The sequence below is a fragment of the Gossypium hirsutum genome, chromosome D05 (assembly GCF_007990345.1).
Source record: "Gossypium hirsutum isolate 1008001.06 chromosome D05, Gossypium_hirsutum_v2.1, whole genome shotgun sequence".
Lineage (NCBI taxonomy): Eukaryota > Viridiplantae > Streptophyta > Magnoliopsida > Malvales > Malvaceae > Gossypium > Gossypium hirsutum.
The window spans coordinates 61,493,053-61,515,875 of NC_053441.1; the positions used below are offsets into that span (position 1 = coordinate 61,493,053).

The 22,823-nt window shown below is 34.9% G+C and overlaps 2 protein-coding genes across 2 annotated transcripts; both read left to right on the forward strand.

The window, feature by feature from the left end:
- The first annotated feature begins 727 nt into the window (after positions 1–727).
- LOC107902914 (uncharacterized) lies at positions 728–1,222 on the forward strand. Its single transcript, XM_016829024.2, has one exon. It carries the CDS (start codon positions 855–857, stop codon positions 1,059–1,061), a length of 207 nt encoding a protein of 68 aa, XP_016684513.1. The 5' UTR covers positions 728–854; the 3' UTR covers positions 1,062–1,222.
- Positions 1,223–19,753: 18,531 nt separating this feature from the next.
- LOC107903539 (cycloartenol synthase) lies at positions 19,754–21,879 on the forward strand. The gene is made up of 2 exons (XM_016829612.2): positions 19,754–20,029; positions 20,399–21,879. Exons 1-2 carry the CDS (start codon positions 19,958–19,960, stop codon positions 20,660–20,662), a joined length of 336 nt encoding a protein of 111 aa, XP_016685101.1. The 5' UTR covers positions 19,754–19,957; the 3' UTR covers positions 20,663–21,879.
- Positions 21,880–22,823: the final 944 nt, after the last annotated feature.

Consider the following 22,823-nt stretch of genomic DNA (forward strand, 5'->3'; position numbering starts at 1 on the left):
CTCTAAAAATTATTAAAAGTGACTTTTTATAATTATAATTATAATTATTATGTTTTACAAAAAGTTGTGCGAATTTAAAAAAAAATTCACGACCGTGATACTTGCAGTGACCGCAATAGCATCTGTTATGTCTGCAACTGCGATAAACGTAATGCGAACGCAACTGCAATTTAAATCCCTTGACATAGGAGTAGATTGAATGAAAAATATTTTTTTAAAGTATGTTAGAAAATATTGCTTAATTTCATAAAATGTATTATTTTAATGAAATTGTTACTATGTGTTTTTATTTTATTGTATTATATTTTAAATTTTTTTTAAAAGAGGTTCGATTTATTGTTTGACCTAAGGTCTCAAAAATATTAAGAATAAGTTTGATTCTAGTCTAATTATTTGATAATCATAGAGCAATTTTAACTGGTATCGTTTGATAGATATATGACATCGTCTTTTACTGTAATAGTGTCATTCTCGTATTTAATTTCCATGCCTTCTGTTTCTGAAATTAATTTATTTTTTATTATTTTGATAAAAATTCCAAAAAAAATTCAGGTTTTTACAGTTGTACAGCAATCTTCCTGTAGTTTAATTAAAAACCCCAACTGCCTTGTCCAAGTGTAAACCATCCATACATCATTGCCATGATGGGCTCGACAGGTTTGTGGGAAGAAATAACATCAACAAAACATCGAACTACTTCCCTTTTCCAACAATCCGACGGTCGTTTCAATTACAAATTGCTCGATCTTTAACATCATCTCTGGTCTATAAATATCTCATGCAACCCTCAAAATTATTACATCAAAAAGTTTCGAACAAAAAGAATAACTTCTCTGGTTAAACTTTGTTTTGTTATGGTGTGCTTCTGTTTCTTGGTGGACCAAAGGTGGAAGCTGACGGGTACTAAGCCAGTAGCCGGGACGTGCTCCCGGTGCGGCGGAGGAGCAAGCGTGGGAGACATGAAAACGATCACCAGGTTTTGTTATGTTCCGTTCTATTGGAAATCATGGAAAGCTATAATATGCACATTTTGTGGAGCTATTCTTAAATCTTACAGATGAACAGCAACTCAAAGCTGTCTTCTGTTCGTTTCTCTGTCGGCTTTTTCGTGTCTATATATACATATAACTAATTAACTATTGCTTATAGAATAAAACATTTCAGTTCTAAGTTTGTAAGACTGTTATTTTCTTCATTTATGGGTAAAAGAGTTTTCAATGAAGTATTTGGCTTAAAAATAGAGTTGAATTTATTAAATTAAAGGAAATTAATATTTTATTTTAATGTCAATTAAAGACAAATATCTGTCTTAATAGCATAAAAATTGGGAAAATTCTAAGAGTAAAACATTGGGCTTTTGTTGTGAAGACAAATAGAGCATATTATATGCTTCATTAATAATTTAAGGATTTCTTTTTAAAAAATATATTAACTAAAATGAAAAACAAAAATAAAACATTAAAAAATTAAATTAATTTCATGAGTTAATCGCGATAAGAGGTAGAAAAATAAGAAGAGATGTATGTATTATTTATTAAAAATATATAATTTATACCGTTAATAAAATCTTTAATTAAATTGGTGTTATGAGTCAACCGAACAACAATTCTATTTTAGACATTATAAATATATCTTGTCGTATTTAAAGTAAATTATATTATTCGATGGTATTTTAGTTCTTTTAACTAAAAAAAAACACTTATGATGGGATTTGAACCTACACTAATGCGTAAAACTTTAAATTTACCACTCAACTAAACTTTGTTATATATGTCGTTTCCACGCGCATATGGTGTCATACAATTTCTAATTTTTAAAATGTTTCTCTAAATTTTATTTTTATACACGAAACAAAATATTTATAACACTTCTCTTATATAAAAATTTTTATGTGAAATTTTATTTTAATATGAATAACATATTATCTCATTAAAATTTTTATCAAGAAAATCCAATGAAACAAAATCTTGATTAAAGAAGAAAAAAAAAAGCATAACTCATATTTACTTTCCCTCATGATAATATCATAGCCGACTCGTTTCTATCTTATATGTTGGCTTTTCAAATATTGAAGTAGGCCATGCTTTAATAAACAAATCTACCAAATTATTACTTATATGGATTTGCTGAATATATTATCCTTCTTCTAAAGATCATGCATGAAAAAAATTCAAAAAATATGTTTCATTCTGTCTCTTTTATTATATCTTTCTTTCTATTAAGTTGTGCATGTAACATTAGCTTTGTATACCATTGTTCGACTTTTCACATTCTATGGTGTGTTTGATCAAGTTTGTGTGCCATTACAGAGTGTTTCCACTACAGTAGATTAAGCATTCAATGACGTTTTTTTAAGCTTTTTGCGGCATTTATAAACGTTGCTAAAACTATTACGATGGAAAGGGAAAATGCCACAACAAAAGCTGCAGTAGATATTGTCGCAAAAAGTAGCAACATTTTTGGAAAAAACCCGTCACTATAGGTATATGACATTCCACGACAGTTCTTGGAAAAATAGTGGTGCATGTAAGACCTTGAATGACATTCTCATTCACAAAGCTCTGCAAAATGTAATGCCTATTGCGGTGTTTTGGATTACAAATGCTGCTAAATGTATACTTTTTAAAATATTTATTATAAATGTCGCTAAATGTATACCATTGTGTGACTTTTCTTTCCCAGTCACTACTAATTTTTTAGACTTTATATTTTAAAAAATTGCATTTTTTTCATTTCCTAATAGAATATGAATACAAACTGATAACTTATAATTCCACATTATCATATATAAAATAATATATAATTATAAAAAAATAAAATATTTATATAAATGAATAAAGTTATAACACTATTAAATCAAATGATTGAAGTTTTATTTTAATTTTTGGTTAAACGTTTTTCTCTTTCCAACATATAAATATAAATAAAAACAAAAATTAATTTTAGATGAATAATTTTAATTAAAATTGTAACACCCCGAATCCAGCCTAGAAGTTTAAGCTAAACTTGGACGAGTTACACTAATGCATTGAAAACTGATTTCTTTTCGGGATTTTAATTTTGAAAATCAGAAATTTGTTTTTGTTGATTTATGTGATTTTGTAGTTTCGTGTTAGAAGTTAACTGATCTGAACGAGATTATCAAAAGGAAATCAAGACAAATCCAAGACAATTTATAAACCCAAAAGATCAATTCGTAGTTATTTCAGTGTAAAACAATCCAAGCTCCCCGTACACTGTCCGATACAGAATCAAATGTTTTCTTGAACAGATGAAGGTAGGACAAAGGGTGAGTTACCAAGCATCACGTATAACTAGACTCAAATTCAAATAAGCAGAGCATACTATATAACTCGTAATAATACAAAGAACTTAAGAGCAGTTGTATAAACCAGTAAGGATAACTCTAGAGTATCACAGAGATTTAATCAAAGGTAGTACAACAGAACAAAGAAAAACAGAATAGAGCAAAACAACACCGAATGGTACAGAGCAAAGCAGAACTGAACAGAACAAAACAGAGTAGAGCAAAACAGAACAGAGCAGAACAGAGCATGTATGTTTATGTAGATGCAGTATTTTTCAAACAGATCAGAATGCAAATCTATCAGAAATAGTATTCCCAAACTTCGTTACACACCAAAATAGAGTTCTGCCTCAAACTCATCCATCCAAACACACTAACAAAGTCATCCCGGGTTGCCTGACAATGATGACCCGTCACCCCAGGCTGCCCAGCAACGATGGCTTATCAATACGCAGTTAAAGTACCAATCAAATATATGTGGTCAAGCCACTAATTACGCAGATTATTAACTGCCAGTACAAAATCTTCCTCCTTTAACATCAACCTAAGTCCCATGCACTGTGTCATGGCATGCATATGCAGAATCAGAGTAATGAGCAAGTAAGACATGTTATCTTTCAATAAAAGAATTAGTAAACATGAGAATCCATGTTTTGTAAAATAAAATTTTCGAACCATAACAGGTTATATCAAATTTGTCATGAAGTCACGTACACGGTTATAAAACAGAATCAATAACAATCAATCCAACATATTCAGATATCGCATATTCTCCATCAACACAATAATGCAAAGGCGTACCAGCAAACTTAAGAAATACACATCGTACCTGGATAATTCACACACATTAGAAAGTAGCACATTGCGTTTTGACAAATTATATTCACTTAGGTTCAAACATAATAGACATACGTGCAGATCACACGCATGTGTCGTCTGCCCGTGTGATTTTAAATTGTCAACAGTGAGTCACAAGACCTAGACACACGCCCATGTCCTTGCCCGTATGGCTCACACGGGCTAGGCGCACGCCCATATCCTTGTCCGTGTGGCTCACACGGCCTAGGCACACACACTCATGCCTCTAGCCATGTAGTCCTAAATCATAAACAGTGAGTTACATAGCCTGGACACAAGTCCATGTCCTTGCCCGTGTGGCTCACACGGCCTGAGCACACGCCCATGTCCCTGGCTGTGTGGTCCTAAATCATAAACAGTGAGTTACACGGCCTGGACACACATCCATGTCCTTGCCTGTGTGAACCCTACACTAACATGGCCACACACGGCTTGGACACACGCCCGTATGACTCAAATTCGATGAACAATGACCAACCACGTGGCTTGGCACACGACCGTGTGACTTATACGGCCTGGGCACATGCCCATGTCTCTGGCTGTGTGGCTTCGATAACCACCTTTTTTGACATCTGAAATTAGCAAAAACAGGGGTTTTCGGTATGCACCTGATACAAATTTGAAGCAAAAACAACATGGATGAGGTCCAGTTTCGGTCAACGAATTGAACTAGAAAGACAAGTTAGATCCCGTATAGAATCAGTACAATGTAACGTAACAAAAGAAAAGGTTAGTTTGAAAGGAAGGAACCAAAATAAAGAACTAAGTATCGAGAACGACTGACAGAAGAAACATAGCAGAAAAAGAAAGAACAAAAATGAAAAGAAAAACTTGCCAGAGGTTTCTAGAAGGTTTTAAGTAACCAATCGAAACTAACTAACATACAATGAAATTTAAAATAAAATATTTCTTATTGCTTTCACAGAGATTCTAACACAGGACCAAGGAGTATACAAAAGCTTAGCCATTGAACCAACTGGCTCATTCTTAACATCAATTGACAAAATTTAACTTATAAACCCAAAGTTCAAATGTAAGAGTTAAGTAAAATAACAAGATTTCCAGAAACAGGATTCAAACCCAGAACCTCACACACATACCCCGAACATTTAACCACTGAACCAAATCAATTTAATTGTCATAAATTTCCAAAATCAAAACTCAAAATCAAGGGATACCCACTCTTGGTTTCAAACCCCAATTTTTTCTAACCCAATTTTTGGGATGTTAAAAAAATTAAATAATATTCATGCAATTTAAAAACATTTATTGCTATTGCCACACTAGGGTCCCTTTAAATTTGGAAATTTGGAACAAATTAGAGGTTAAATTGAAAGATATTGTAAGCTAATGGTCTCTACTAAAGAGTTAGAGAAATATAAGGGTTAATTTAGACATGGTTAAATTACAAATCTGATTCGGTTAGATTAGAACCAGTTGGTCCTTTAGCGGGGGACAAAATGATTGAAAATAAGTGGATTTTACACGGTTGAAGACCATGCGGGAAGAGATATAAATAGCTGAAGAGTGACTTCCTCTGAGACTTCGTCTCCAATCTGTTTTGTTTTATTTCGTTTTATTCATCTTCTTCCTTGGGTTGCTCCGAGGAAGTAACGGTTATGAATGCTCTTAGTAATAATCGTAGGGAATTATCTAGAAAAGTAAAAATCTAAGAAGTTGGAAAGGTTCTAAGACCTTCGGTGTAAGTAAGATTTAGAAAACCAATGTTAAGAGATTTCAAAACCATTTTAGGGTTCTGCATATTTTTGGAAAACTGAGTTTAAAGTAGGATTTATCGAGTTTAACGCATAAATTGATTACCTTACTTAGTTGCCAAGAGAATGGAAGCTTTGGCGCCTTGAAAAGCTAAATGGACAAGGCGAAGAAGGATTAGGTGAGTTTCGGCACTTAACCCTAAAATGCTAAGTAGGCTGTAAGGTTACATGAGTTTATGAGTATTTACCATTCTAGTTCAGTGTGCATGAATTAGCCATGATTCTGTGATATTGCATCCATGAAATGCATGTAAGAGAAATATTGCCAGGTTTAGGCGAAGTTAGGAAAGGGAATACCAGAAAGTATTGATTCTTTAGATACCGCCATACAGTATTGTTGTGTGCACCCGTGATGAGCAAAGCTCCAAGCCTTGCGAGAGGACATTGCGATGTTCAAGCATCAATGTATAGGATGGAAAATGGAACAATGGATGGAATGTCATGGGGAAAGTAAATAAAATATCATGGCTAGGCCATGAGACCAATCAAAGGTTATACGCCTAAAATGAGTAAGGCTATAACTAAAAGATGTTATGACATCATGATAAGGATAAGTAAGACAATAGCAGAAAGATACTATGACATCATGATATAAATGATTAAGACCATAGTTGAAAGACGCTATGGCATCATGGTAAATAGGACTAAGACCATAGCTGAAAGACGTTATGGCATCCTTTGATAGTCTATCGGGATGGTAAACATAGAGTTATATAGTGTAAGACTATAGCTAAAAGACACTATGACATCATAGTTAGTTTGACAGGACATTAAAAATGGGAGAGACCGATGGGACATTAAAGATAGGATAGTTCGACAGGACATTAAATACAGGATAGTCTGCCAGGACACTAAACATGGGATGATCCGCTGGGACAATAAACACAAGGTATATCGTGTAAGATCATATTTGAAAGACACCATGACATCATGGATAGTTTGTCATGATGATAAAAATGAGGATACTAAAGTGAAGGACCATAGCTAGACTATGGCAACTAATAGAGTCCATTAGGACATTAAACATGAGGTGTATTATACAAGCCCAGAGCTGGGCTATGGTAACTTAGAGAGAGAGTATACCGAGACAGTAAACACGGGTGGAAAATCAGAATAGAAACCGTGGGACAACCCACAAACAAGGAAAAATGATTGGAAGGAAAATGGAAGTATGAATTTGTAACAGTAGACCCATTAATGGGGTAGATATTGACTACGAGCTTTAAAGTTGCTTTATACCCAAAACGAGTATTAAATCCTGAATCATTAATTAAGGTAGAAAAGACACTAACCATCTTACCTAACTTCTGCAGTTGAAAGTAATAAAATTTAAATAAGAACTAAAATTATATTATTTTAGAATAGCATTCAAATTTTGATTAATTTATTAGGTTAGACTAGTTGAAATTATTAAATAATTTATTGTATCCAATACAAAGAGATGACAAGTATTTTGAGCTTTAATTGTTCTGAAGGTGAAAAGACAAATATCCATCTTAGAAGCATAAAAATTGGGAAAAATCTAAAAATAAAACATTGGGCTTTTGTTGTGAAGACAAATAGAGCATATTAAATTGCTTCAACTACTTGACGAATTCCATTCTTCATTAATGATTTAAGGATTTAAAAAAATTATTTATTAACTAAAATGAAAAACAAAAATGAAAATTTAAAGAAATAAACAATTTTAATTAAATTGATTTAACGAGTCAGTTGAATTTACCCAAAAACTTTTTTAACAATCCACAAACAGTTTCTTTGTTGGCACATCAAACAAACAAACCAAAATACCAAATTTGGTCCAAAGCATGACCATAAATGATATAGGCTATGTTGTACAAGCTTTTAAGTAAATAGGAAATATAGTTTGATTTTAAAAGTTAGTAAAATTTTAAGTATGCAAAATAACTCGATTTAGATGTCACGTCCCATACTTAGATCAATTGCACAAAATTGAATGTGCATTGCCTTGGCATTAAGTTGAATGTTTCTCGTATCTTTCTCATTCTATTCCTTCTTGTATTTTGGAACTAAAAGTTCTCTTTTTTTTAGATGGAATTAAAGGACCATCCATAATAATATCTTACACAACAAGATTATTTGTTTAGATAAACAACACCATCCTAGTATTCCTATAAGAATACTTAGCACCATTGAAATAAGGAGGTTTTGAGATAGATTGAGACCCACCAAAGAAAATTGACCCAAAAATAGATGTCATTGTTGTAGAATGAGTTGATAATCGTTTGAACTTCTCCGAGGATCTTCTTTTGGTTGTTAAATTGTCTTTAGAGACAAGATCTAATACCAATTGTTAGCTCGATAGCTCAACTCAAAATCACCAAGAGGGGAGGGGGAATTGGCCTTTAAGAAAATGATGGAAGCAACGAATGAATGAGTAACAACGAATGAATGGGTAACAAAGAACACAACGATTTATAGTGGTTTGGCCCCAATTGCCTACTCTACTACCTTAGCTTTTCGCAACTAAATATTTTCCCAAATTCACTATAACACCCCAAACCCGGCCTAGACGTTATAGTCAAATCTAGAAAGTTACAATAATACATAGAGATCTTACTTTCCAAAACGTGGCTCGATGCAAAATCGAAAATTAAAGTTTTATAAAATTTGCCACAAATCTTGGATAGAAAAACTTGCCATTTTTAAATCGCTTATGTGAATCTATCAATTACTAACTTAAAGTCTAAATTTTACTAAATCATTGCGCTTATGTCGCTTGCTTTATAAAACCCGTAATTTCGAATAAAACATTGCAGCAAAAATTTCAGAGTTGATAATTTGGAAACCGTGATTTTGATAAGTAAAAATATACAGTTCACCAATTAGGCATATTCTAAAACATTCATTATAAATTTTCATAAAACCCATTTTAAATTTGCAGTTGAAAGTCCTTAGCTTGTTTTAGTTTGAAAGCCAAATTCTAATTTTGTTAGCTTGTATGTTCTTTTTTCAGTTTTATGTTGAAACTTCCAAAAACTGACGAACAAATCCAAAGCCAAAAGCAAAACTAAATTAAAAAACATAGTTCAAAACCAAATGCCTAAAATTCTTAATTAACATAAATCAAACTATATTATTTGAAAGACCAATCCAAGCTCCCGCACACCGTTCGGTCCTAAGTCAGAAGTTCACCTGAAACGTATCAAACAAACAAGTGAGCTAGAAGTCCACTGTGTGACCCGACCCACAAGCATAATTTTATTTAACAAGCACATAAGTAAATGTCACCACAAAATTTTTACTTATAATATCATATCAAAATATTGTAATACCAGAAACATATATCAAATCATTATGTCATATTTTTAGATCACATTTCGGATCGGAATATCATAATTTCATAAACATATATCATGCTAGAACAAATATAGATACAGATCCTGCCCCCATCTGACACACCAACTCTGACCAGCCAATCACACCAAATAGGATTACAAGAGTCTATTTGTCCAATCACACCAATATGTGGCGGTATGCCACTCAAAAATATGCAGCAAAACTGCCATATAGAAATTTGTGGTCTAGCTGCCATATATTTGCAGTAACAACTGCGATACAACACTTATTCCATCATATTATAACCCACCCCAATGCTTATGCAAAGTCACATTAACATACACATATATCACATAAGTTGTATGACATGCACACGTAAACAAATATTATACGAAGCGTAACTTACATACAACTTATATAGATCATAGCAAATCATATTACATAGTCAAATCGGATAACTTATCGGAACAGATAATTGAATATGTATAACACACATGGTTTACAAAATAGTCATGCTTAACTTACATGCCTACTTATAGCAAATCATAACATATTATTCTACTTATCGGAACTTATTTAACATACCTCCTAGACTTACCCATGTTTGTTTACTGAAACTTATGCTTTTTCTGGGTATACATAATGCCCATGGACCCGATTTACGAGTACCTTAATTATCCCCTAATCGGGCCTCCAAATTGACCCAAAAAGCCCATACGGCCCAAAAACCTAACCTGTGTGGTCCACTTGGCCTGCATAATTTTACATGGCTGTGTGCCCCACATAGCCTACATTATTTTATATAGCTATGTACCCTATACGGTCGTCCACACAGCAGTGTGGCACTGGGCAATTTCGAAAAATAACCCAGTTCCGTGATTTAATCGAGTTTCAATCGAGTTTTTTTGGGTTGATTTCACACACCTGATGTTATTTTCGAACAACCACACAATAGAACAGTCTCGAAATCCTACAGTTTACATCCAATTGTACCAATTAACAACCCAGAGATAAAAATCCGACACTTAAATTGATAACTTTCTCTTACAAGAAATTAGCTCCCAAAGCCGATATTCGTATACTTACCCCGGAAAGTCGTCGATACAAGCGCTTAATTTGTTGGAAGTTCGTCTAATGTCCTACGCTCCTCTCCTTTCAGAATGCAAAAATTCGTCAAACACTAAGTCCTTAACGCGTTAGAACGTAAACTCAATACCAACACAACTAAAAACCTTACCATCGAGAGAGGGAAAAAGAAAACGTTAACACTTACACTGAACGTACTTAACAAAACCACAACTTGCTCGTGTGGATGAATGTCACAGAATCGACAACAAGTTGGACTAACAAGAACCAATGAAATCAAGAAGAACAAAAAAAAAGAAACAAAAGGGAAATGAGAATAAAAATAGAACGTGACCAAAAGGAAGGAGTAATCAAAGGTTGTTGTAGGGAGAAACTTGGGGAAATAAATTTGCTTTTAACTAATTAAAAGCTACCCATTACCCCGATAAATCTGATTAGTTACCCTATCAGGTTTTACCCAAAAGAGTTTAAAAGAAAATTCTTATTTGCGTGCACAGAGATTAGAACACAAGAACAAATGGCAAGTTGATATCTTACCATTGAACCAACAGGCTCATTCTAACATAACTTGCAGAGAAATAAGATTTAAGCTAAAAGATTAGGGATACAAATTGAGCTAAAAATTAACAAAATTTCAAATGAAAGGATTTGAACCCAAAACCTCACGCACAATACCCCAACCCTCAATCACTAAACTAAATTCAATTATTTTTCATAATTATCACAATTAAAACTAAAAAATCTGGACGTGACCACTCTTGGTTTCACTAACCCAATTTATTCTAACCCAATTTCGAGATGTGACATTTATTAATTTGATAACCTTTGATGACAAGGTTTAACCTTACAATCTCCCTTAAGATTTCTACCCAAAATCTTAAGATCACAACTCCCTTAAGGTTTCTACCCAAACCTTAAGACTCAACCCTCTCAAAGAGTAAATACAAATAACTAACTAAGAAGTAACCCTTATAAGATCAGAATGTTTGCTAATTAAACACAAATAAACAAGAATACACTTGAGCTAAACAATAACAATGAAGGCTCACAAGTGTATACAAGAAAAGTATGAAAGAATTAAGCACTAAAGTTGTATTGATTGATCTTTTGGCTTGATGATCTCTCTAGTTGTTGTAGGACCTTTGAAAGATGATATTTATACCCTCTAATTCATTTCCAATTGTCGTATTTGTTGGAAATATGAATAGAGCTGTTTCGGATGAAAATACCAGATCATTACATTCACTTACAACAAAAGGTATCAATACTTTTTCTACAAGTATCGATACTATTATTTAATGGAAAGTTCAGTGACTGTTGGAGCTAAAGATATCGATATAAATAGACTTTTATCGATACCATATGAAAAGTATCGATATTGGATCAATATTTAGCTGAATTGGTTGAAAACAAAATGTCAATTTAGTATCGATTTTAAAATGGATATCGATATTTTGAAAACTATCGATACTTGGCAAAAAAGTGTCAATACTACTTTTTGGCATGGAGCAATATTGACTTGTTTTAAAACAGTTTTAACTTGATTAAAAATGTTTAACTCAATTGAAACTTTTTTAACTTGATTTTATCATTTTGTCAGCTTTGTTAAAATTTTAAGTTGTCATATCAAAATATATTGGGCATTTTACCAAAAAAAGCCCTTTTTTAAAAAAATTACCGAAATGGGCCCATTATTTAATTATTTACCGGAATGGTCTATTTTTCGACAAATCGCGTCCACGTCAGCGCAATGTCAGGGGACGCATCAGGAAATTGCGGCCACGTCAGTGCGAGTTGCTAACACGGCAACAAATCGCGCCCTCTAGGACGCGATTTGCTGCTACGTCAGCAATTCGCGCTGACGTGGCCGCGATTTCCTCTGCCATGTAGCGCGTTTCGGAGGACGCGATTTTTCCATTTTTCCCACGTTAGGTTTTTTTGGCTTTTAGGGTTTAGGGTTTAGGCTTTTTAGGGTTTTTAGATCCTGGAAGAAATAATTTTGAGTTGACGTTTTTGATCAAATAGTATAAAATCGCTTCTAGCAGGATACTATTTGAGAAGAATTTGTGAAATCGCGCCCTCGTGGACGCGCTTTTGCTACAGTAGGTCATGGAAGAAATAAATTTTTTTGACGTTTCTGAGCAAATAGTATAAAATCGCTTCTAGCAGGATGCTATTTGAGAAGAATTTGTAAAATCGTGCCCTCGTGCACACGCTTTTGCTGCAGTCGATCATGGAAGAAATAATTTTTTTTGACGTTTTTGAGCAAATAGTATAAAATCGCTTCTAGCAGGATACTATTTGAGAAGAATTTGTGAAAATCGCGCCCTCGTGGACACGCTTTTGCTACAGTAGCATGTTTGGGCTGAGGCTCTAAATTAGGCAGAAAATGTTCTCAGAATGCATAAGTCACAACAGAAACAATTTAAAGAGGCTAAGAAGGCTAGAGTTTCAAATATGAGTGAATGTATTAGTGCTATTATTTACTACTATGATGAGGTTTGCCACACCGAGAATGGTGTTATTTTTTTGTCGGAGAATACAGTGCGACTAGTTTTTAACTAGAACATAGATTTGATAGAACTTCGTAAAAGAATTAGGCGTAAAATTTTCAGAACGACACCAATGAAAGTTTTGTCTATCACGTATTGATTTTGTTCTTCTGTTGATCCGGTAACATATGACTCGTTCGACATAATAGGTGCTCGTAGCTTGGAGGCAATGGTACAGACTCATCTTGCTAGTGGAGTACCTTATATTGAGTTATATGTACAATTTACATCACCAACTGATGTACTTACGACCGGTGTTCGAGATGTATACACGACCCCTGGCCGCCACTCGGTTAGCAGGTTACAAAATACGAAACAGCCTATATTCGGTAGCGGTGTCGAATGTACATCCCCCGCGAGACACTCTGTCGGTGGATGCGACATGTACGTCGGTGGCTTGACATTTGATGCTGGAAATACGTACTGGAGAACGACATCAAGTTCTAGTGGGTGGCAATCTACATCCAATTGGGGACGTTATCAAATGCCCAGAATAAGGGATGATGTACTCCCTACGACGTCAACCGGTGAGGGGACCTCATACGCTGTAGATGATTGTGGGTTAGAAGATGACTCCGATGTGGATCCACCTCGAAAGCCTGGGCTATATGGTGCAGAAGTTGGCTTATTTTCTGAACCGGATCCTATTCCAAGAGAACTTGAAGATGCTGAAAGGAGTTCAGATAAAGAGGAAAATCCACGATTCAGAGCATACTCACCTCTAGCCCATATGCATAATGTCGATCTGTCTGTAGATGATGCTTTAGAGTTTCCAGATCTACCACACCGATTGCGTGATTGTACAAGTTCGGGGGTAGATTCCAGTAAATTTGAAGTTGGTAATCAGTTTACCAACAATGATAGTTTTATTGGTGCTTTGAAACAACATAGCATTAAAAACAGCGTTAACTACTACGTCGTTACATCCAAATCTGATAAGTTTGAGGTGAAGTGTGCGGTCCAAGACGGCACATGTTCAATGAAAATCTACGCCTTGTTAAGGAAAAGGACAGGGTTGTGGGAGGTTAAAAAGTACAAAGGTCCACATACATGTGCTGCAGGTATAGTATTGACGGTTTCTGAATAATACTTTTATTATGCAATGTTGCATTATTTAATGTACTTGGTTTATAGGTGTTTTACAAGATCATCCTAAGATGGATTCAGCTATGTTAGTTAGCTTGATACTGCCCACAGTAAAAGTAGATCCTAGGACTTCAGTGCCGGTGTTAATTGCCAATATCCGTAGCCAAATGAGGTACACGCCCTCTTACCGCAAGGCTTGGATAGCTAAGCAAAAGGCGTTAGAGAAGATGCATAGTGGGTGGGACGCCTCATATAATGAAATATGGCAGTGGTGTCAAGTGCTAGAGAGATACGTCTCAAGTGCCATCACACACCTTCAAACGAAACATGCGTACTACAACGGCCGATTGCTACGTGGATGCCAAGTGTTCAAAAGCCTGTTTTGGACCTTTAAGCAATGCTGAGACGCATTTCCATACTGTAAGCCGTTGGTACAAATTGACGGTACCTTCATGTTCGGTAGGTATACTCATCGGCTATTGCTTGTAGTCGCACAGGATGGCGGTGGGAGAATTCTTCCAATTACATTTGCAATAACATCGGGGGAGTCGTCTGATGACTGAGATTTCTTTCTCTTTAGGTTAAGGAGGCATGTGTGCCCCCAACCTGATATCTGTGTTATTTCAGATTGGGGCGCCGGTATACTAGCTGCATTTGGTCGACAGGGAAGCTTATGGCAGCGCACACACCATAGATATTGCCTAAGACACGTTTCTTCGAACTACTACAGGCAATATCCATCTAAGAGCGAACAACGACAAGTGACTAACATGGGTATTTAGTCTATATATGTGTTATTTCGTTTGTCAATTTGAATTAGTTTTATTGGTAGAAGTAGTGTAAATAATTCGCTATGATATTATATTGGTAGGGTATGAAATAAATAAAGATCGTTTTCACGAGATGTTGGCAATTTTATGTTCAATTAACAGAGAAGGGGCGAACTACCTTTGTAACATACGTTTCGAACAGTGGGCACAAGTATACGACAGCGGCCTACGATATAGCCATATGACGTCGAACCTGGCTGAATGCATAGATTCTATTCTTAAAGGAACGCGCCATCTACTGGTAACATCAGTTGTGCGAGGGACATATTTTCGTTTGGCGGCGCTATTTCCAAATCGAGCAGCAAGTTATGCAGGCCAGATGCAGGGAGGCCATGTATGGTGCAGTAAGGTAGTTCAAGAAATTAACAAGGCCAAGGCGAGGGCAAACACCATGCACATAGTGTGTCACGATCGAGACAATTTATGGTTTCGCATGACAGAGTTTGACAGACCGCACTAAGGTGTTATTGGCGGGCAATATCGTGTACACTTGCGAAATAGGACTTGTGGCTGTGGGATGTTTGAAGCACTTCGTTATCCATGCGCGCATGTTATTGCAGCTTGCCAGAATCTCCGTCTGGATCCGATGAGTTATGTGGACGAAGTGTACAAATTAGAAAACATGTACAACGTTTGGAGACATGTTTTCCCACTGGTCCCAGATGAACGTAAGTGGCCACCCGTATCTCTTACTCTTTTTAAGCTGTTACCGGTTAGAGAATTACATCGCAAACTAAAGGGTCGACCTTGCTCGACTAGAATACGTAACAATATGGATATCCGAGAAACAGTCAGTCAAACAAAGTTGTGCGGATGGTGTAGGAATCCAGGCCATACAAGTCGATTATGCCCTAATCGCAATAGTTGAATGTAATTGTAAAAAAAATAAGTTTGTGAAATTATTAATTGATAAATTGTATTAATGGTTAGTAAAAATTTCAAATTATATAAAATTATTAATTGTTAGTACCAGTCAAAACATTTTTCCAAATCTAACATTATGTGAAAGTAAAATTATTAACTTAGTTTAGGGTTTTTAATTAACTTAGTTTAGGGTTTTTAAGTTAAGGGTTAGGGTTTTTAAGTTAAGGGGGTTAGGAATTTTAAGTTAAGGGTTAGGGTTTTTAAGTTAAGGGTTTAGGGTTTTTAAGTTAAGTGTTTAGGGTTTCTAAGTTAAGGGGGTTAGGGTTTTTAAGTTAAGGGTTAGAGTTTTTAAGTTAAGGGTTTACGGTTTTTAAGTTAAGGTTTAGGGTTTTTAAGTTAAGGGGGTTAGGGTTTTTAAGTTAAGGGTTTAGGGTTTTTAATTTAATTAGGTTAGGGTTTTTAAGTTAACGGTTTAGGGTTTTTAATTAAATTAGGTTAGGGTTTTTAATTTAATTAGATTAGGGTTTTTAATTAGGTAGGTTAAGGTTTTTAAGTTAAGGGTTAGGATTTTTAAGTTAAGAGTTTATAGTTTTTAATTTAATTAGGTTAGGGTTTTTAAGTTAAGGGTTAGGGTTTTTAATTAAATTAGGTTAGGGTTTTTAAGTTAAGGGTATTAATGGTTAGTAGAATTCTCAAATAATATCAAAATATTCAAAATATTCAAAATATTCAAAATATTCAAAATTTTCTATTTTATTACATTAAATAAACTTCTATTTTATTACATCAAATAATATCAAAATATTCAAAATATTTGTACAAATAAATTTAAATACGGCAATCAATGTCTATGCCCGGGGGATTCAGTGCCACATGGCGGCCGTCGATGGTTACGCATTGGATTCCTCTTTTCTCTAGCTTTCGGCGGTGGTTGTTGTTCCTCCGGCGAGGATTCTGGTTCTTCCGGTACGACATCTGGTTGTCGGACTTGGGACGATGATCCACCTTCAAAGAATAGTGTATGTGGAGGTGTTTACATCATGAACGGCGATGGTGTTTGAAACCCATACGTTGGTGGGGATTGGTAAAAAGGAGAGCTCCTCGACAGCCCCTCTTGCGATCCCTGGTGCGCCGCTGGCCTATACATTGGCGGTCCACTCGGCATAATAAGAAATGGAGCTGAACCGAACATTTGGCTCCAACCTGCCATAGGGCTCGAAAAAGGATACATATAAGGGTTAGGATACATATAAGGGCTAGGAAACGCACCTGGCATCATCTGAAAAGGCGGTTGCGTGGGTATCATCGGCTGAACTGCTGCGTCGAGTGACTATGTCGGTGCTCTCGTTGGGCCTAGTGATTGTATGGCCGCTGATGATGAGCCGGGTGAATGTCTGGGCCTCGTTGAGGGGCTGCCTTCGTCGTGTTGTCGTCTTGGATTTAGAGGCCCGCGCCTTTCTCTTTCGACATGTATTTGCCGCTGCCTCTCCTCTGGCGTCAGTAAATACGGCTTGCCATGGATCCTAAACCATGGCATATATTCTGGAACGCACGCTAACTCCGGAACGATGATTGGTTCTCGAGTAGGTATATATTCATACCGATCTTCCCATATTTCCATGTACTTGGACTAGTAACTCGGTCAATTCGTATTCAATTGCCGAAGGTCGACTTTGTGTTGATCGTCAAACACCTTAGGATCTACGGGAATCGGTTGTCTACATCCAAACAGTCGTAGCACTCTGTCTGACTGGTGCGGCTCCACGGTTGCGTAGTTGATCAACACGACTTTCACCTGCCAAGCTTGTGGATTTTGTAAGAACTCTTCCGAGATTACTGCCTGAATTGCTGGATCCTCGTATGGTGTCCATTGAAACTATATGAATATGATAGAAATATTAGGTATATACATAATACTAAATACTAAATGCCAATTGACTAGCGAATAATGGAAATATCAATTTTATTTAATACTTACATGTGCTTCCGACTATTGGTCTAATAGAAGTCGTATATCTTCAAGAGAGGTAGGTAATCGAGCATGACTTGCCGGATGGTTCCACTTAATTAAATAAATTTTTAGCATACTTTTATTTTTAAAAATCTACATAATAATTGTAAAATCTAATATAAAATTTACCTCGTTATGAGTGGGAATGTATATGAGTGGTCCACTCGAGGACGTAGAAATGGAAAGTGAAACCATGCCCACGACTGCAGTAGTGACAGGCAACCTCCAATTTTTGCTCTCCTCAGTCGCGTCGCCCCGCACATCTCCCGATATAACGTTGCCAAGATGGCAAACCCCTAACTCAATTCACCGTCTGCTTTAAAATCAACGAGTTTCAATAGCCATCTTAGATGTACGCGGCTCCGTGACGTGTCGGGCATCAGAGAACCTCCAATTATTTGAAGAATGTATGCCCGAGCATATCGAATTCTTTCAATTTCGGTTGAATCTTTATCCGGATTAGGGAATGTGTCACGTAACCAGCCCATCTCGATCTTATCTCCATCCATTTTCTCTGGAATAGTGCCCAAAAGCTCGTAGCACACCGCCTCCCAATCGCTAGATTGGGCAGACCCGATGACTGGGTACCCGTCCACCGGCAATCCCAATTGCAGACTGACATCTTCTAGAGTGATAGTGCACTCTCCACATAGAAGATGGAATGTATGCGTCTCGGGTCTCCACCTCTCGATCAACGCATTGATTAGTTTCAGGTACAACTTGCATCCCCGGCCTACCGTCGCCATGTGCCAAAAACCCGCTTCCTGTAGGTAGTTCTCTACCAACGGTGATGGAGGAGCATGCATATTCCGGATCTTGCATTCCAATACCCGATCTACAGACTTTTATAACAAATAATAAATTAATAATTATCTAAAAATGCATAAATAAAAAATTCTTAAATAATATTTAAAAATTAAATTTTACACTTACTATTTTCATTTGTTCCACCGATATGTGATGCTTATCAAGACGAGTCAATTATCCGGCCATTGATGAAATCGTAAAAATTTTTACGATTTATAAAAAAATATAAAAAATTTAAAATTATTTTAAAAAAGAAAATTGAGAGAAAATTGAAATTAAATACGGATTTGAGAGAATTTTGGAAGGAAATTGAGAGGAACTTGAGAGGAAATATGAGAGAGGATTAGTTTGTGAAAAAATAAAAAGGGGTGGGGGTATTTATAGTTTTTTATTTTTGACCGTTGGGGGGGCAACAGTCAAATTTTTGACCGTTGGAGCACTATTCATGCGCGGGAGGAAATCGTGGCCACGTCAACACGAGTTGTTGACGTGGCAGCAAATCGAATTCTAGAGGGCGCGATTTGTTGCCATGTCAGCATCTTGCGCTGACGTGGCCATGATTTCCTGGCGCATCCCCTGACATCGCGCTGACGTGGACGTGATTTGCCAGAAAATGGACCATTCCGGTAAATACTTAAATAATGGGCCCATTTCGGTAATTTAAAAAATGGCTTATATTGGTAATTTGCCCAAACATATTATCAAATAAAGCAAGATATAACAATTAGGCTAGAAAATTGGGACAAATTTGAGGGATTAGGATAGAAAATTAAGAAAAAAAAGAGTTGAGAGAATAGATAAATGAGATTGAATGAAAAAACATGATAATTGGAGGGGTTTATCTAAGGAAACATTTTAGAGCCATTAGGGGATTTTCTATAGATTATAGTCGTTGGTCCAACAGGCAGAAAATCAACATCCCCGAGTTCTTAATTGTGTTAATATATATACTTTTTTATTTTTTTAAAAAAGAAAAGAAATGTTGTGCAAAACGCACTTTTGCCATATGTCCTTACATTTTGAAAAAAATCGGTCTAAATCTCTAATTTTTTTTCCAAAACGGCATATATGCCTAAATTTCTCAATTTATATTTGTTCCTAGGGGTGAATCTAAATTTTTTTTAAGGAACCGAAATTAAATAATAAATTTTTAAAAAATCAAACATAATTTTATAAATTTATAATCTATTAATTTATTATTTTCATATTTTTGAAAGGATTAAACAAAATATAGAAACTTCACGTGACAGGATTTTCATGGACCTTTCTGATATTAATGGTCTGTTTGATTGTAGTAAAACATTTTCCGGAAAAGGTTTTCCGCCTTTTCCAGTGTTTGTTTGGCTGAAAATATTTTCCTCGCATAAAATCAATTACAAGCCATCAGCCAACACCGATTCTTAACACCAGACACCGGTGTTCATCAAGTCTGGGAATTCTGCCCTGAATCAGGAACCCCAGAAGAGCTTTCTAAGGTGGAAATGGATCGTCAGAGTTTTCGGGATAACCGTTTCCACAAAAAACACAGTTCTGATCTTCTCATGAGAATTCAGGTTAATCTGGGTGCTGAAATTGAGATTTGGGGTTTTTTGTTAATTAGTTGTTCATGTAATTTGTTTTCCAATTTTGGAAGAATTGGTTCTCTGCGGTTGGGATTTCCATATAGTTCTCTTTAGTCTTTCCATTGCAGGGAAATTTTACTTCTATGATTGATTTCATGATTTGACAAAAAACTTCAAAAAAGGAAAAAGAAGAAGCTTAAAACTTTTCTCTTCTGCTGTGGTAAACTTCATATCCAGATTATATGGAAACAATTAAGAGTGGAGAAAAGATTTCTTGTTTTTGACACGTTGTCTAAACCATTGTTGTTTGTTTTAGCCATTTTGCATTTTGAAGGTCATTATAGTTCTTTCTGGATGTAGTTTGCGGAGGAGAAACAATCTGTCACTAATTTACCACAAACCAAACTGGAAGAGTTTGAAGATGTCAAGGAAGAGGCTGTAATGACAACATTGTGCAGTGCCCTTGATTTTTATTCAACAATACAAACAGATGATGGACATTGGCCAGGAGATTATGGGGGCACTATGTTTCTACTTCCTGGTTTGATAAGGCTTAACAAAGCTATATCTGATTCTGATCTGTTTGTTAATGTGGAAATTACTAATGTCTTTTCTGTGGCTTAATCTACAAAGAAATTAAATTTCTGCTTCTCAAAATCTTTTGACATTTCACATTTGTACGTGTAGTGGAAGAACCAATCATTTATTTTGTCATTATGTCTATTTTTTTAACTCTGAGATCCCTTGATAATTACATTTCAATAGCTTTCTGATTACCTTGACATTGTTTCATCTCTCAACAACTAATAATTGGATGATATGTAATTTAAGCTTTGTTTATAAACTGCAACAGGTTATTACATTATATGTTACTGGAGCCTTGAATACTGTCTTATCAAAAGAGCATCAATATGAGATATGCAGATATCTGTACAATCATCAGGCAAACAATGTGCACTGTGTGTGTTTAAGATTTTATGATTTCCACTTGTTGAGTAGATATTATGTTATGAACTAATTATGACATAATTATGTTATTATTGTCTGCTAGCTCTCTGGAATGTTTCTCACATCAGTTGAGCTTGTTCTAAGCAAGCATAGTGCTATCTGGATGAAAGGAAAACCAACCCACTTAGGTCAATTGCCTTTTACTAACTATTCGATGTCAGTTGGCATTGTCATTACCATATAAACAAATGAAGAAAATTGCTCTGTTCTGAGAGTTGTTTGTTTTCTTGCAAAATAAAGATGGTGGTTGGGGTTTTCACATTGAAGGTCTAAGCACCATGCTTGGTACTGTGTTAAATTATGTTAGCTTGAGGCTGCTTGGTGAAGGTGCTGAAGGTGGAGAAGGGGCAATTGAGAAAGCACGTGAGTGGATCCTAGAACATGGTTCCTTTCAAAAGTTTGTTAGTAAATAGTCTCCTTTTTACAGGTCTTATATCTGTTCCAAAGGTTCTACATTATTCTATTCTAGACAATAATTTTGTACAATTCTGTAGGAAGAATGTGGTGTCTTTGTCGAATGGTGTATCTGCCAATGTCGTTTTTGTATGGGAAGAAGTTTGTGGGTCCTATCACACCCACAATTCTATCCTAGAACATAGCTGATTGCATGCATATGGTTATCTATTTATTGAAGGCATACATATATACATATTTATGTCTGTAAATGTGTGCATTGGGATAAATTTTATAGGAGATAGCTTTGTGTTACAATGTAGATTGGTTGGCTAAGGAATTGGTTATACTTGAGAGTGGCTGAAATTTGATAATGATGCTATCTGTGTTGTTTGTAAGACAACAAAAAAATTGCTTTTATGCTGAGCGTAATTTCATCAGGAGATCACTACAATTGATTCACTACTAATCAGTAAATTTCGGAAGTAGTTTGCAATGCTTTTATATTTTAATAATTGAGTATTATTATATATTTAATTTGATTTATTTATTTATAAATAAATCATTCAATATATGTAAAAACAATTTAAAATATAAAAATTTATTAATATATATTAATATATGTAAAAACAATTTTTCCGGAAAATATTTTTCGAAAATCTGCCAAACAGCAGAAAATATTTTACACAGATTCAATCAAACACCAGAAAATATTTTCCAGTAAATCATTTTACATAAAAGTAAAACATTTTCTAGAAATTATTTTACGGAAAAAATTTTACTGGCAATCAAACGGAGCCTAAATTAGCAAAACTTGTGTAAAATAATTATTATTATTACAAGACGAAGTCAAGAATTTTATTTTAGAATATCTAAATGAAATTAAAAGATTTCGAAATAATTTTTTTTACTAAAATAGTTTGGAGTTGAATTGTTACGTTTTAAGAGTAAAAAAAAATCACTTAATTACGAGACTAAAAAAAATTAAATTTAATGAGAATTAAAAATATGCATAATGCTCTTTTTAGTGAAAAGAAATAATGTTAAATTTAGTTTTTAGTGTTTATATTTTTTTATTAATTTGGTCCGAGTTAAAGTTGGCATTAAACCATTTAAAAAGAGTCGAATTTAACCACCAACTTTTTAAAAAGAGTCAAATTATTGTTTTTTAATGGAGTTATTGGCTAAAACATTAATTTTTTTAAACATGACAATCTACATATACTTCATACTAATATTTTTTACGATTTTTTTTATAATTTTTTGAATTTTGAATATATATTTTTAAATTATTTGTTGAAATGACATATAAAATAAATAATACCATATTAGCATGAAGTACACATTGGCTGTCATGCGAGTTGTCATGCCAACATCGTTAAAA

What these genes read in the sequence shown, in the direction of transcription:
- LOC107902914 (XM_016829024.2), top strand. Translation starts at nt 855, where the DNA reads ATGGTGTGCTTCTGTTTCTTGGTGGACCAAAGGTGGAAGCTGACGGGT.
- LOC107903539 (XM_016829612.2), top strand. Translation starts at nt 19,958, where the DNA reads ATGGATCGTCAGAGTTTTCGGGATAACCGTTTCCACAAAAAACACAGT. An exon ending in ATCTTCTCATGAGAATTCAG is followed by an intron (nt 20,030 to 20,398) that starts GTTAATCTGGGT and finishes TTCTGGATGTAG; the next exon opens with TTTGCGGAGGAGAAACAATC.